General features: G+C 30.1%; 1 protein-coding gene and 1 long non-coding RNA gene across 3 annotated transcripts; one reads left to right on the forward strand and one right to left on the reverse strand.

Moving 5' to 3' along the window:
• The first annotated feature begins 1,973 nt into the window (after positions 1 to 1,973).
• Positions 1,974 to 3,514, forward strand: LOC130512026 (uncharacterized). Of its 2 annotated transcripts, XR_008945590.1 has the most exons (5): positions 1,975 to 2,223; positions 2,687 to 2,902; positions 2,989 to 3,077; positions 3,195 to 3,232; positions 3,325 to 3,514. It is a non-coding gene; the product is annotated as an uncharacterized LOC130512026 (long non-coding RNA). The 2 variants fall into 2 exon arrangements; XR_008945589.1 differs by having other exon boundaries at positions 1,974 to 2,223; positions 2,989 to 3,232.
• An 8,038-nt stretch (positions 3,515 to 11,552) lies between these two features.
• On the reverse strand, positions 11,553 to 13,164 carry LOC108852962 (putative F-box protein At3g58860). The gene is made up of 3 exons (XM_018626432.2): positions 12,331 to 13,164; positions 12,110 to 12,250; positions 11,553 to 12,029 (listed from the first exon to the last, which is right to left on the reverse strand). The coding sequence occupies exons 1-3, from the start codon at positions 13,162 to 13,164 to the stop codon at positions 11,673 to 11,675; spliced, it is 1,332 nt and encodes a 443-aa protein (XP_018481934.1). The 3' UTR covers positions 11,553 to 11,672.
• Positions 13,165 to 13,839: the final 675 nt, after the last annotated feature.

A 13,839-nucleotide genomic window follows, 5' to 3' on the forward strand; every position in this document is an offset into this window, starting at 1 on the left:
AACTTTCATCAAACAAACAATATGTAATTTCAACACATGTGCCTCTTAAGACGTTTCTTTTTCTTTTCTTTTTTGTTAAGACGTTTTTTGTGTAAGCTTTCTTATACATGTTTGGGTTACAAATGAAACTTTGTTAGAGTCGTTTCAGTTTATATATATACTTTTATTTATTTTTGTCTATGAATAAAATGGCAGAGTTATATTTACATGTTTTTATTATCGTCAATGAATAGAATGACATAGTAACTTATAGTTAATTCTTAACCTGCTCCTGAAATTAATTTGCTCGTAATTATTAAGCTGCTCATGATACCTAAATTGTTCTTATGTTTGATTTCAGGAAAATAGCTTACCAGGAGTATTATAGCTTTACTGACGGTAGGATATATCCTTCATCTGAAAAATATTTAATGCACTTAAAAAATCTGGAAACAACATATAAACATAAATCTAGCATGTTATAATACATATATTAGTGGATAACTATTAGACAAAAAAATAAATCTATTTGGTTTCACACTTAATACAACCCAAAGTCATCATTTTATTTGGTTTGCACAACCAAAAAAATTATTTTTTTGAAGGTTTAGAAGATAAATAATAAATACGGAACTATATAAAAATTATGTCCATATAATATCCTATGATGTGGAAGTAATTTGAAAATAGTTCAAGTTTTATTTGATCTTTTGAAAGTTAAATATATTTCTATGTTTTTTTTTGTAACACATATATTTCTATGTAAAATACATATTTAGTTGTTTAATTGAAAATTTGATATGGATTAATTGTTTTTAATCTGAAAGTACATAATCATAAATTTTGTTTATTTGATACATGTAGCATATATAGCCCTATATAATAATACAATACTAGACATTGATCCGTGCAACCGCACATATATTTATTTTTATTTTTAGTTTTTTTATTTGTATTGAATGATGCATTTGTCAAAGTTAGTTGTTTTACATTGAATTATTTTTGCGGCAGTTAATAGTTTATCGGCATCATATAAACAAATCAAACATCGGAAAAGTGCATCCACGTGGATGTTTCTTTTTAGTTTTTTATAAATAAATATTTGTTTGTATAAGTGATAGTATATATTTTAAAATTTACCCATTTAAATAATTGGTTAATATGACATTTCTAAATACAATAATTTAATAGTTTATAATGTGTAATCTTATTTTATCTTATAAATTATCAGTTGTATCATTCATATTTTTAGAATATGACTATATATCTGCACAAATGAATTTTTATATTTTTATGGATTTAAATTTATGATAATGTACAGTAAAATATTGTATATGCTATTTAAAATATATGGAGCTATATAATTTATATTTTTCAACATTTGAAAATAGATTTATAATATTTAAATGATTCATTTATATGACTTTTATTTTAAATAGTAAATAATAAAAATATAATTATATAGAATTTAGAGCAATATTGTTCTTTAAATATTTAAAACTAGGTTTATTAATTATTTCTAAACATACATATAATAAAATAGGAAAAGACAAAGAATACTAAATCTAGATTTATTAATTATTGTTGCCATGAGTTTTAGTTAGAATTTGTTTTTGGAAATGTATTAATTAAACATAAAAAAAAATAAAGGATCATAAAAGGTATATTAATTAATAACTTTATTGGTGTAACTTTGTAAATAAATTGAAAAATTAAGAGGTGTATTTTTGTACTTCTCTTTTGATAACATAGATTAGATTTGGCGTTGGTTGTTTAACTTTTGTTAGTGCTTTAGGACTTATAGACTTATAGTAGTATGAAATTTCATATCTACTCTATTAAAATAGAGTCCTATTTGAACTTACCTTGGCATATTTTAAATTTGGGTCTATTGAATAATGTTGTGACTAAATGTTAAAACATATGACATGCAACTTATTTGATGACCGATATATTTACATTAAACAAACTTTAATCATTCGTGATTAATATTAAAATCTATCCAACATCTAGGTTATTTCTAGCGTGTCGTCTTCTCCTCTCCTCTATTCCACCATCATTACCTCCGACCATTATACACAGATAAATTTGCATGAAACAAAGAACAAAGTGGAATTAGGGTTGGTGGACTGATTCGTGGACCAGCAATTCTCTTTGATTCGATCAAGAGTTTTTGCTTCTTTCAATCATTTAGAGAAAGGAATCTTCAGATATCAGGTCCGGTTGATCCATACGAAAGGCCATGTAAGTGTATTAGATCTGTTCCATTCGATTTCAAGTTCTACCTTTGAATCCTCAATTTGCTTTATATAGTTTCACTGAGTAGGTTGAATCATGAAAAACAAAAAATCTCTGCAATTTTGTTTCTAGGTATACAGAACTTTAAAATAAGGTGTTTGTGGTTTGGTGGACTAAGCACATAAACTCTACAAAATTGTTATCTTCAAAAACAAAAACAAAAACTTAGAGTTGAGACCATTGCTCAATCATTACTAAAGGATCACGATTTATCTAGCAAAATAAGAAATAACAATCGGGTCCTTAGAAAACTATATGAATTTTGATGGCAAGAAACAAAGACGAGAGCTCAGGTTAGTATCTGTGATTTCTACCCTTGATTGTTGATCATCCCATCCCATGCACTCTTTCGTGAATTTTCTCTTGAATCAAAGTATCAGAGCTATGTTTTGTTTAATGCAAAGCTCAGGTCAGTCACTATATGAGTGGAACAGAGACAAGAGTGAATTCTTGAGTCAATGCCAAAAGATATTTAGAAGATGCGAAAGCTCCTAAGCAAGCTTTCCCTTCACACGTTTCTGTATGGTTTTAGACGTGCGGATCAGGCATTCAAAAGATCAAGGTCACTGTTAAATCTACTCAGTTCAGACTTGATGTTTTCAAGAATGTTGAGAGCAATGCTGAGGTGACTTTAAAGCTTTGACTCCATTGCTATGTGTTGTATTGATTTGGCCATATGTCCAGTTGCTAATTGCCAATTGTGATTTTCAGGTCAAAGTTTTGGATGTTGATGCCTTTTTCATATCACACATCCAACTGAACCAAGCAGAAAAACAGAGGTGGAGGACGTATCGTGTACTGTAAGAATCCGTAGTATTTTTTTCTATTTATGCTACTTTTTTTTCAACTTTTGTTTTAGTCACAGTGTGCTGACTCTCCATTTTGCTGCTTACATGTCAAACCCATGCCACATTGAGTTGATTTTGTCAAAGAAGGAAGAGCCTCTGAGAAAGAGGTACGTTATCCACCTCAATGGGTGTATGTAATCCTGATTTTCACTATCTTCATTGATCTTTTTCTTCTCACTTTTTTATATATATTCTGCAGAGAAGCCAAAGAAAGGAGCTTCTTCTTGAGCTTTCGTGATCATTTGTGTTACAACGCTAGATACACTTTGTTTACTTTTTTTCTCTCACTTTGTTTACTTTTTTTTTTACTTTCTCTTTCGTTAAGACAAGTAACCATAATTGTAAAGACATAATGATGATTGGTTTCTGGATTACTCAAGTTTTAAACTCTTTAAACTTTTGATGTAGATTAACATATATAAAACTTTGAAATAAGGTGCATCTGAATTGTAATTACGCCTAAATTTGATTAATGTTTACTAAGTTTTTTATCAAACAAAATAAAATAAATAGTTAGTTCATATTGCTTATTGATTTATCTCTATCTTCAGAAACTCTACATACAAAAAGGTAATATGATATTTGGACTCATTTATTAGAACCAATATAATATTATGAGTAAACTTAGGATTTGACAAGATACCACACCAAAGAACCGATTTGAAATCGACTCAAAAATAAAAGTTTCAAATCTGATTGGATATATGAATAAACACTCGAACATATCATTAATTGTTATATCCAAAGAACCGACACCAACTCCGACCGGAACAAAAGCCGAACCAACTCCGACCTGAACAAAAGCCGAATAAGTATTTGAAAAATACAAAACATTAATATATCTAAAATTATTAGTTGTGTAATCTATTAATTTAGGGGTACTAAATTTTATCTGCTTAAAAGTTTCACATTTAAATTTGGGCTGTTTCAATTGTGTTATTATGGTTGATCCTCTGAAATTGATAGATTGTATATTATCTGATGCTACAAAGTGAATACAACCATTTACTCTATTAAATCCTAAATTTATCTACCATAAAAGTTGTCGTTAACTTTTGGATTCTTTCAAATTTGTTAGAAAAATGCATAATTTATGGACCATTTAGTTTAATACACTATAATCTAATTATTACATATATTTCTCTTCTTTTACAAACCAAACCAGCCAACTTATATTAAACCAACATCTAATTTCTTATAAGTAAACCAAATTAAATTATATATACACGACCTCTCACTGAATTCTTTATATGTTAAATAGTATTATGTTAATACATGGACTTCATCCAAAAACTAATTAGTTAGCCCAACCTTTTTTATATTCTAAGTATTATATACCACCAAATATATAGAATAATTAGAAAAACAATATTCACATACAAGCACTAACCTTTTTCATAAACCAAAGAAAAAAACAAAATCAAATAATCTAATTTCAAACCATAATTACGAACATGTATCGTGTTTATCATAAAAATTTGAAAATAAATTGAACTACAAATAAAATTAAAACATAAATAAAAATCTGTATTTTTATTTTTAAAATTTTATAAAATTGTTCCGCCCTTGAAAAGGGCGGGTCAAAATCTAGTTAGTATTATATAAGAAAAAGAGAGAGTAGGTGATGTTTCCAATAAGGGAACGGAGAGTGGTAGGTTTATTGGGATTGAGATTTACAGAATAGATTTCACCATCTACCAAACCTGACACTTACCTCAATTCTGGTATATTTAAATATTTGTTGGCCATATATCTACCTAGCCAGCCAGCCAGATTTCGCATTCGCTCATTTATTCAGACGCAACTTTTCTTCTAATGGATTTCATTAATATTTAAAGAGTCACATCAATAGGCTCAGTTAATGTGCGTTGTTAGGTTTACGTGGAGTTGAGATAATTGGTCTTTTATGTGGGAAGAAAAAAAGAAGAAAAACAAAGATGAAGAGGACAAAAAACAAGTGTTATGTTATGGTTTTATTAGTTGCAAATGACTTTGTCTTCTCTTTTATGTGGTTGAGAGATATGGACCAAACAAGGTAGACCCAGTGTGACGGTTTTATCTTTGAGACAATGGTTACATGGGCATGGGTCCCTTTTGTACCATCCTTTGCCTCTCTAATCTCGTTACTTCTTTCTTTGATGAATTGTATATTCATACGTATCATTAATGGGACACGTTTTGAATGTATCTTGAAATGAGAAATGTTTTTTAATTGTATTCTTTCCTTTTTAATGTGAAATGCTGTTCTTTCTCAGTTAGTTCACATAAACAAACACAAAAGCTAATTCTACAAAAGGATGTATACACTTTTTGAAATATTTTGCACATCCAAAGATAATTGAATATGGTTTTCTTTGGTATATAATTTCTTTTTGGTAAAAAATATTGATTTAAGTGATTAGGGTGGGTTTTTTTTTTTTTTTTTAGTGGAGCTCCGAAGAGGAAAATAAAGTGATGCTCGTGACATGGGGCTTCCTACTGCCACAAGCCACATGCGTCGGATCTGCTAGCTAGGAGAATATCATCAAGATCATAAGTGAAGTGATGTCATCATAAAGATCATCATGATAATGTGCATGTGCAGTCATCGCATACATTCTCATATCCATCTGTCACCAGATAAGTTAAGTATGGCGATGAAGTTGTTTGTCCACTTTAGAAACAAAGATGTATGATGTATATTTCTTTCTTACATATACTACATGTAACAGTTTGTGTCGGTGATACTTTTGTCCTAACAGAAGTTGAAATATACGCTATTTTTTTCCTAGCGATCAAAGCCAATTTTTGGTATCTTTTCATCTTTGGCATACTGAACCTGTGTAGTAAACTGAGATTTCCATATAACAATTTACTGAGATTTCCTTATAATTAAGGATTGTGAAAAAGTAAATTTCGAAGTTGCAGAGAAACAACATGGTAGTATCATCTCGAACGTGAATCAAATAATACTTCACATATAAAATAACCAAAGAAAAAAAGACATTGCAAGAGAAAACTTTCATTCTCGAGGACTCCACCACTTTCAAGTCTACTTCTAGTACAAGAAAGCGTGCACTCTGAATATGACATTGCAACTAGACTTCTCGTTGAAATACCTCAGTCTTTCCTCCACAAGTTCTACCCATTTAGGGATGTCAAACAATGTAGCTTCATTTTCTTCAGCAACTATCTCCAACTCTTTCAAACTCGACAAAAAGTCCAAGAAATGCTTATCATCTGTACCTCTCTTGTTGTTCCTTTAACCCTGATCAAATCTGTATCTTCTTTACATGACACGACATGAGCGACCATCCTTTGTTCCACTTAGAAATGTAGAATGGAAGAGACCATGACAAGCAGACAATAAGCGATTTCAAACTCAAAACGAGTGAAGCTATAAAAGAAGTGTGGTTGGTTTATGCCCCCATGGAATAGGCTTCCATTTATTATTGAGGAACTGTCATATTAAGCTCTATGGCAGCCTCTTCCAAACATTGTTTGCGCCATGATCTCAATTGTGCCTGATAAGAATGAACATATATAAGTAACTGTCAAATATAATTCTTAACTGTAACAGTTCTCAAATCAACGACATAAGAAACAGACCTAGCTTAGCTTGTCTATTACTTTTTGACGGACATTAATTTTCTTCTTCTGAGCCTCCTCGGCGAGCCACTTCCCTTACCTGCTGTTAAGAAGCTCATTCTGATTTCGCATACAAAACATACTATTATATAGTATATTGATATTTCTATATTATAATATCGATGTTTCTATATTATAATATCGATGTTTCTACGTTTGGTAATTTAGCATTTTTATGGATATCATTTTGTGTAATTTATTATAAAGAATATTTATGGTCATAATTTTATCTTTTTGTAGAACATTTTATGTTGATTTTTATTTGTGCTAGCTTAATTTCCATTTTATACATTGTAATGCACTATAAAAGAAAATATGGATTCACACTTTACTTTGTAATGTCAATCTTCCAGTGTGTTATAGGTTAGGTATTAAATTAATTTACCTTTTAAATATTTTTTTAGTTTATTTTTCATTAGTTTATATTATTTAATATTTATATATATATGTTTTCTTTATAATTTCCATAATCTAGATGTTTTTTTGAGAAAAAAATTAGATGTTTTATGAACATTAAATTAAGATGTTGGTTTTAGATATTTTTATTAGTATTTTAATTGTTTTGGGCCGTAAAGAATATTTTCAGGATCGAGTAGGTTCATGTTGTAAGAGATCTTTGGGTTTGATTGGTTTTGAACCATGAGGGATCTTTGGGGTCGAGTGTCTCCGAACCGTATGTGAATCGATGACCAAATGATTGCTTTTAATCATTCAGGGTCAATTACCATAAAAGTTAAAAAATGTTTAGAAATAATAACTAATGAAAATAAATAAAACGATTACAAGTAATATGAAAACTGTTGAGAATGAAAATGGATTAATATTTGTTAGTAAATTTTTTATGGTAAATTAAATTGTATATATAAATATTGACTTAGATGCAGCATATCATTATGTATAACATTGAATATTACCACGTTACTTCTTTGTTTTTTACAGGAAAAGGAAAATAAAATAGATTAGTAAATGTTTAACTAGATTGCCAAAAACATTTCCACCCTTTTACAAAAACAGACGTTGATATTTTGTTTTAGGTAAGTCAAAGATAATTGACAGAAAAACTTTTCAATAAGTATATTTCCGTTATAATTTATAACTAATTATAGTATAATTATAATCTCCTTAATCTAACTTTTACATCACAATTAAAAGGGGAAATGAAGTAAAATATTAAACTATTAATACAAACAAAAGTCACCAAGTCCAAAATCAAGATTCTCAGTCTTGTTCACAAGAAATCAATGAAATTTCATTTCTGATTAAATATATTGTAGATTCAAATCTCGTGTATTTCCTTCGAATTGGTTTTCGATGAGCTCCTTATCTTTAGTATTTTAGCTCATAGCAATAGTATAAATATTTTTAAGTCTAATTTCGGAAAGTTCCTTAAAGAAAATATGCCTTACATATCTAACTAAAATATACATCAATTGACAAAAAGTTATAATTTAATGAATTTTAATCAGTGTATAAAGAACATATTGTGTGCATTAAGAACACACAAAACAGTTGTTAATTTGAAAAAGATTTCACTAGAAACAGTAAAGTAAAATTTCAAAGACATCTTTTTTTTTGTCAACTTCAAAGACATCAATCATCATGATTCAACTGTCATATCACATAAAAATACCAAATTTTAAACATGTAAAAGAAGATCAAGAGAGTTCTTCACATTTCTTTAAATCATTATCTCATTCAAACCACTAGAATTTGCCTCATTGTCTCACATTTACCCACATCATCACATGTAGTATCTCATCTCTGCAACCGGTGAAAAAATCAAAACACTCATAATAGGTCTCAATATCTTTAAATAAAGGGCCTCTAAAACAAAATAAAGTTAAAGAAAGTATGTTTTTTCTTGGAAACACATGTACACATGTTTCTAAAGCATTTTAAAACTTTCAAGTGTGGCTAAAAGCAGATTACTCACATATAAATGTTTAGAAACATTTATCCATATAATTCAAATTTGGTATTAGGAAAAATCACATCCATTTAGTTAGAACCAAAACTGAAACTAAAGTCTCAAATCAAATATGAGAAAATAAAAAATGGATGTTGAACTTAGTTATTAATATTATTTTTGTTATCTAACCATGCTATTATGTTTATTATCAAAATTATGTAAGAATATTTAAGACTAATAGTTGTAAACAAATTAAGAATTTTGTTTTCATTTTAATCAATACAACCTAAGTATTGTCTCCATATTTATTTCTCAAAATGAGTTATCACTAGCATTGCAATTCAAATCTTGTTTTTGCATCTAAACGAGTTTTTCCGTTAAAGGAAATGATTTATGATAAATAGTAATATAAATTAGGCATATTCTTAAATAAGTTTTCCTTGTACCAAAGAAATATGTAAATAAATTAGGCACGTTTTTAAATAGTACTCCCTCTGTTTTTTAAAGATGTATGTTTTGGTGTTTTCACACATATTAAGAAAACACATTACCTATACATCATTTTTAGAAATTATCAAATTTCAATGCATTTTAACCAATAGTCTTTCAATAAATTCAATCAATTTTATTAAAATTTGCAATTTTTGTATAGGAAACATAAAAAATACATCTTTGTAAAACAATTTATTTTTCTAAAACATCTATCTTTAAAAAACACAGGGAGCAGTTCTTTTCTTGTAAATGCAAAACTAATGTTTTTAATTCATTAAATGCTGACTAAACTCTTTAAATACTTTTGTCCTAGCGATCAAAGCTAGTTTGGGGTGTCAGTACAGCTTTTGACATAGAGGAACCTATTTTATAAACTGAGAGTTTTTTAATTTGGTTAACGTCCAAGCAGAGAAAAAAACACTAGAGTACAGAGAAATTTTAACCAAATGTGTGGCACAAACCAATTCATATTCCAACATGCTTATTTACATGATCAATCTCGGGTTAAACTCCATAAAGCATTATGTTCACTTTCGTTTTGTGGTAGTTGTCTCCTAGTGATGACCTGCGGATAGGAGGTTCAAATCCCACGTTCGTTTTTTTTTTTGTTTTTTTTTTTTGCTTTTTCTGATATTAATAACAATTTTCTTTTTCTGAGAACAACAACTAAAGATTTATTCATTCAATACCGAAGATTTATTTACATGTTCCAACAACCTAATTATTTATCATATATATTATATTAAAAGATATGATATTAAATAAATAATTATAAATAATAACAAAATGTATTTGTTTTTTTATTTCTTTCGGTTTTGTTAGAATAACTGTGTGAGTAAACAATATTATAACAAAAAGCTTGAATTGTCGATTGTTCATGTTCCACTGTTTTATTATAATTGATCTCTGTCAAATAGTTCTATGATAATCTTATGTAATCCTTTCTCTTTATTTCTTTTTTTTTAAGTTTTTGTAATTTTGCCAGAAACTTTTAAAATACAAAAAAACTTAAAAACTATTATGCGATGTATATCTTTTGAAATTCTATGAAAAAAAATATTTTTTTGTGAAGTTAGCGTATTTTTTATATGTTCCTTTTTATCTATAGACTATATGTTTTGTTCTTTGGATTTGTATTTTTGTACTAAAAGTATTATAAGAAATCAAACAAGCAAAGTATAAATAGGAAGAGAAAAACAGAGAAAATGGACCAAAATAATGGTTTGATGTTTTTATATTTATTTTCTTTAAAACAACCTAAATTTTTTAACATTTGATACTACTACTTTAAAATATATTAAATTTATTTATAATCAAATCAAAGAGACAGCAGTGTTTCAGAAAAAAAATCAAAGGGGCAGCATTTTTCTTGTATGCTTTAGGTGTCCGAAGAGTCCAGACCGGCACTACTTATTTATATAACTAGGAGCCGGAGGGAACATAGTTTGTTATTTTCATGCATTACTCAATCTTCCCATGAAACTTGATATGGAACTTGCATTTGGAAAATCTAGGAATGATATGCAGATCTTTGGTTATTACAAACTCTTGTTTATTGCACATGCATTAGCTTTGACATGCTCAAGGCAAGAGAGTTTCTCTAGCTCTCTAGCTCTCTCCTGATTGTTCCCAGGGGCGGATCTAGAACATGTATTAGTCGGGAGCACCCCGATAATGTTGAGTTAATTGGAAGCACTTCTATAGAGATTGAGCTAGTTCTAACATAAATATTTAAGAAAAAACAAAATTTAGTAGAAGCACGTAACTCCGTTGGTCGTAACGTATGTCCTAATTGTTCTTAAATTCTCATTTATCTTCAAAACTTTCCCAAGACATGACAATTTAGAAAATTTAGAGGTTGAATGGTAGTTACTCTTGTTGTTGTAGGCAGCCACAGTTATCTTACCGCCACAAAATTTTACCAATCAAATTTTACTTTACCTTTTAAAAGCCTACAGACTTTTTTTTCTTTGTGCAAACACCTACACAAAAAAGTCCCTACATTATAATTTCATATTTTCTGGTTGTAGATACTATTGTTTCAACGGCATAAAAAACAATGCTCTAGAAAATTTAAACACATATGTGAATTTTACAACTTCTAATTTTTTTTTTCTTTTTTGACATCAGATAACTTCTAATTAATGTCTGCTAATCATATTTCCCTTTTTAAAATCAGAGCAAAAAAATAAAGTTACAACAAAAACTATGCAGCTTAATTCTACAGTAAAAGGTCAAAAGCTACAAATCAACCAACAAAGCCCAATATCTCGACAAACACCCTAAGTCATCAAAGTGCAATGGACTTGCACCAAAAACACCTCTAAAGAAAGAGATTTTGAGGAGAGAAAAAAGAGAAGAAGCAAATTACTTGCTTCAGACGGCAAGGATTATGAAAAAGTAAACTTCAAAGTTGCAAAGACACAACCATGGTGTCAAGTTGAACGTAAAAACAAATCGTACTTAAAACACATATAAGAAAAACCCAAAGAAACAAAAGACATTGCCAGATCAAGTTTTCATCCACGAGAACTCCATTTCCGAGTCAATCTCCGGTACAAGAAAGCATGCATCCAGAATATGACATTGCAACTCGACGTCTCGTTGAAATGCTTCAGTGTCTCCTCCACAATGTCTAACCATTTAGGGATACCAAACATTGTATCTTCCTTCTCTTCAACAACTATCTCCAACTCTTTCAAACTCGGCAAATAGTCCAAGAAATGTTTTATCATGTGCACCTCTCTTATTGTTCCTCTAAACCCTAAAATCCTTATTTTATTCACATGACAAGACATGAGCGACCATCCTTTGTTCCGCTTAGAAAGGCAGACACAAACATCCCCACATTCATCCGTTATAGAGTGTAAAAGTTCCTGACAAAGAACACAATAAACCATTACAAACTCAAAGCTAGTGAAACTATAAGAGAAGTGTGTGTGGTTTTGTTTTATACCCCAATGTATAGAGTCTCTAAACGTGGACAGCTCCTTAGCAGAAGTGGCATTGCTTGCCATCCTTGAATCATAACACTCTTGATACTTAAAGTTGTAAGGTTTCTGAAAACTGGCATCGTTTCGCAGCAAAGAGAAAGTATCTGAAACAAGAAGAGACGTTTTGTTATGCTCCAAAGAAGCATATATTATACAAGAGAGACTAAAAACAGTATATACTGACCTCGAAAGTTGTAGGAGTTAAGGAAAGTATCTTCACGTTTTGAAGGCCATGAATAAGCTTTATCACATTATCCCTTGCTCCACGGACTCGAAATGGAGTTATTCCAAGTTCGATCCCAGCCTCGACTAGGTTTGGCATGTTAACCAATGGATAATCCTGAGCAACAAAATCATCATAGTCCAAAAAGACAAGATTCGGTGTGTCGAATGAGAAAGTGCCTATACAGCCTTCTTGGACTGATATCTTAAGCTTCTTGAGAGATGGACTTGACAAGATCTCGTCTCTATCTCTCCACCTCATGTTAAGCAACATTAATCCCTCGAGGACAGGACAAGCAGGAAGAAGTGTCTGAAACTGACCTCTACCAAACTCAACTGCGACAAGAACAAGATTCTTAAGATTTGGTAAGAACATGTCATCGTCCCACGCGTAAAGATCGATTCCATATCCTGTTTTCAGCTCAACTAACGTCTTACTAACAGATATCTCATAAGGAAGAGAATATTCCTCATCAAACTTCACGAATAGATCAAGGTGAGTAACACCGCGTCGCAGCACGTTGCATATCCAACGATCCACACGATCAGGATCAACACCGGTTTTAACGTTGAGAGAAAACTCCTTGATGGGAGAATCACCTTGCAATGCCAAAACCCTATCCACGAAATCCATGAAACTCTTGGAAGCTCCATCGAGATAGAGATTAGGGACAAATGCAAAAAGATTGCGCCATCTCTTTGCGAGAACTGATGTGGAAGCAGCCTCCTTTGTTGTTGGAAGAAAGGACAAGATGTGAGAGATAACCGGGTCCGGTAACTTGTTGAAGAGATCCATATATCTTCTCCTGTTGCATTGGTCTACATAAATCTCCAAAGAAAAATTAAAACATCAATCATACATAGAAACCAAACAAAGAAGAGTCAAACAAGAAGCCACTCAAAGAAATTTACTTTTAATGTTTATTTCATTTCCTTTAATTGTGATGTGATTAGAGATTGCATACTTAAATAAAATCGAAGCAGAGTTATTTCTTATCAAAAGCTTTCAGATGCTGTAGTAGATAGCAAGCAACACGTACATATATATAAGATGTGGAAAGAGGAGGTGTGAATGGGAAGCTTTTAATGCGCGGGAATTCAAAAAGTCAAATCTCTCGATGCGTTGAGTGCGTGATATGGGGGAAGGCAAATAGGCATTTTATCAACATTAAATTCAGTAATGTATTAAATTTCGGGAAAGGAATAAATTAGATTTGATCAAATAATAATATATATTTTCAGTTACAAACGTTTATATTTTTATGGTCATTATTTTGGAAAATATATACAAATAATTAAGTAGGAATTAGGAAAACCAAAACAAGTTACCAATTGATATGTTTTGAAAACTAACATCTTCACCATTAGAAAACGAATACTCAAAATCTTAATGGTTATTTATTTAATTTTTTTATCTTACTTAAAAAAAAAATTGAATCGATTGCTTTGGCGTTTTTTTTATAGGAAAACA

This window comes from Raphanus sativus, chromosome 4, assembly GCF_000801105.2.
Source record: "Raphanus sativus cultivar WK10039 chromosome 4, ASM80110v3, whole genome shotgun sequence".
In the NCBI taxonomy this organism is placed as follows: domain Eukaryota; kingdom Viridiplantae; phylum Streptophyta; class Magnoliopsida; order Brassicales; family Brassicaceae; genus Raphanus; species Raphanus sativus.

Excerpts from the sequence above, each read along its gene's own strand:
- LOC108852962 (XM_018626432.2), bottom strand. The coding sequence starts at position 13,164 with ATGGATCTCTTCAACAAGTTACCGGACCCGGTTATCTCTCACATCTTG. Across the intron at positions 12,251-12,330 it reads TAACTCCTACAACTTTCGAG|ATACTTTCTCTTTGCTGCGA; the intron begins GTCAGTATATAC and ends TTCTTGTTTCAG. Across the intron at positions 12,030-12,109 it reads TAGAGACTCTATACATTGGG|GAACTTTTACACTCTATAAC; the intron begins GTATAAAACAAA and ends GTTCTTTGTCAG.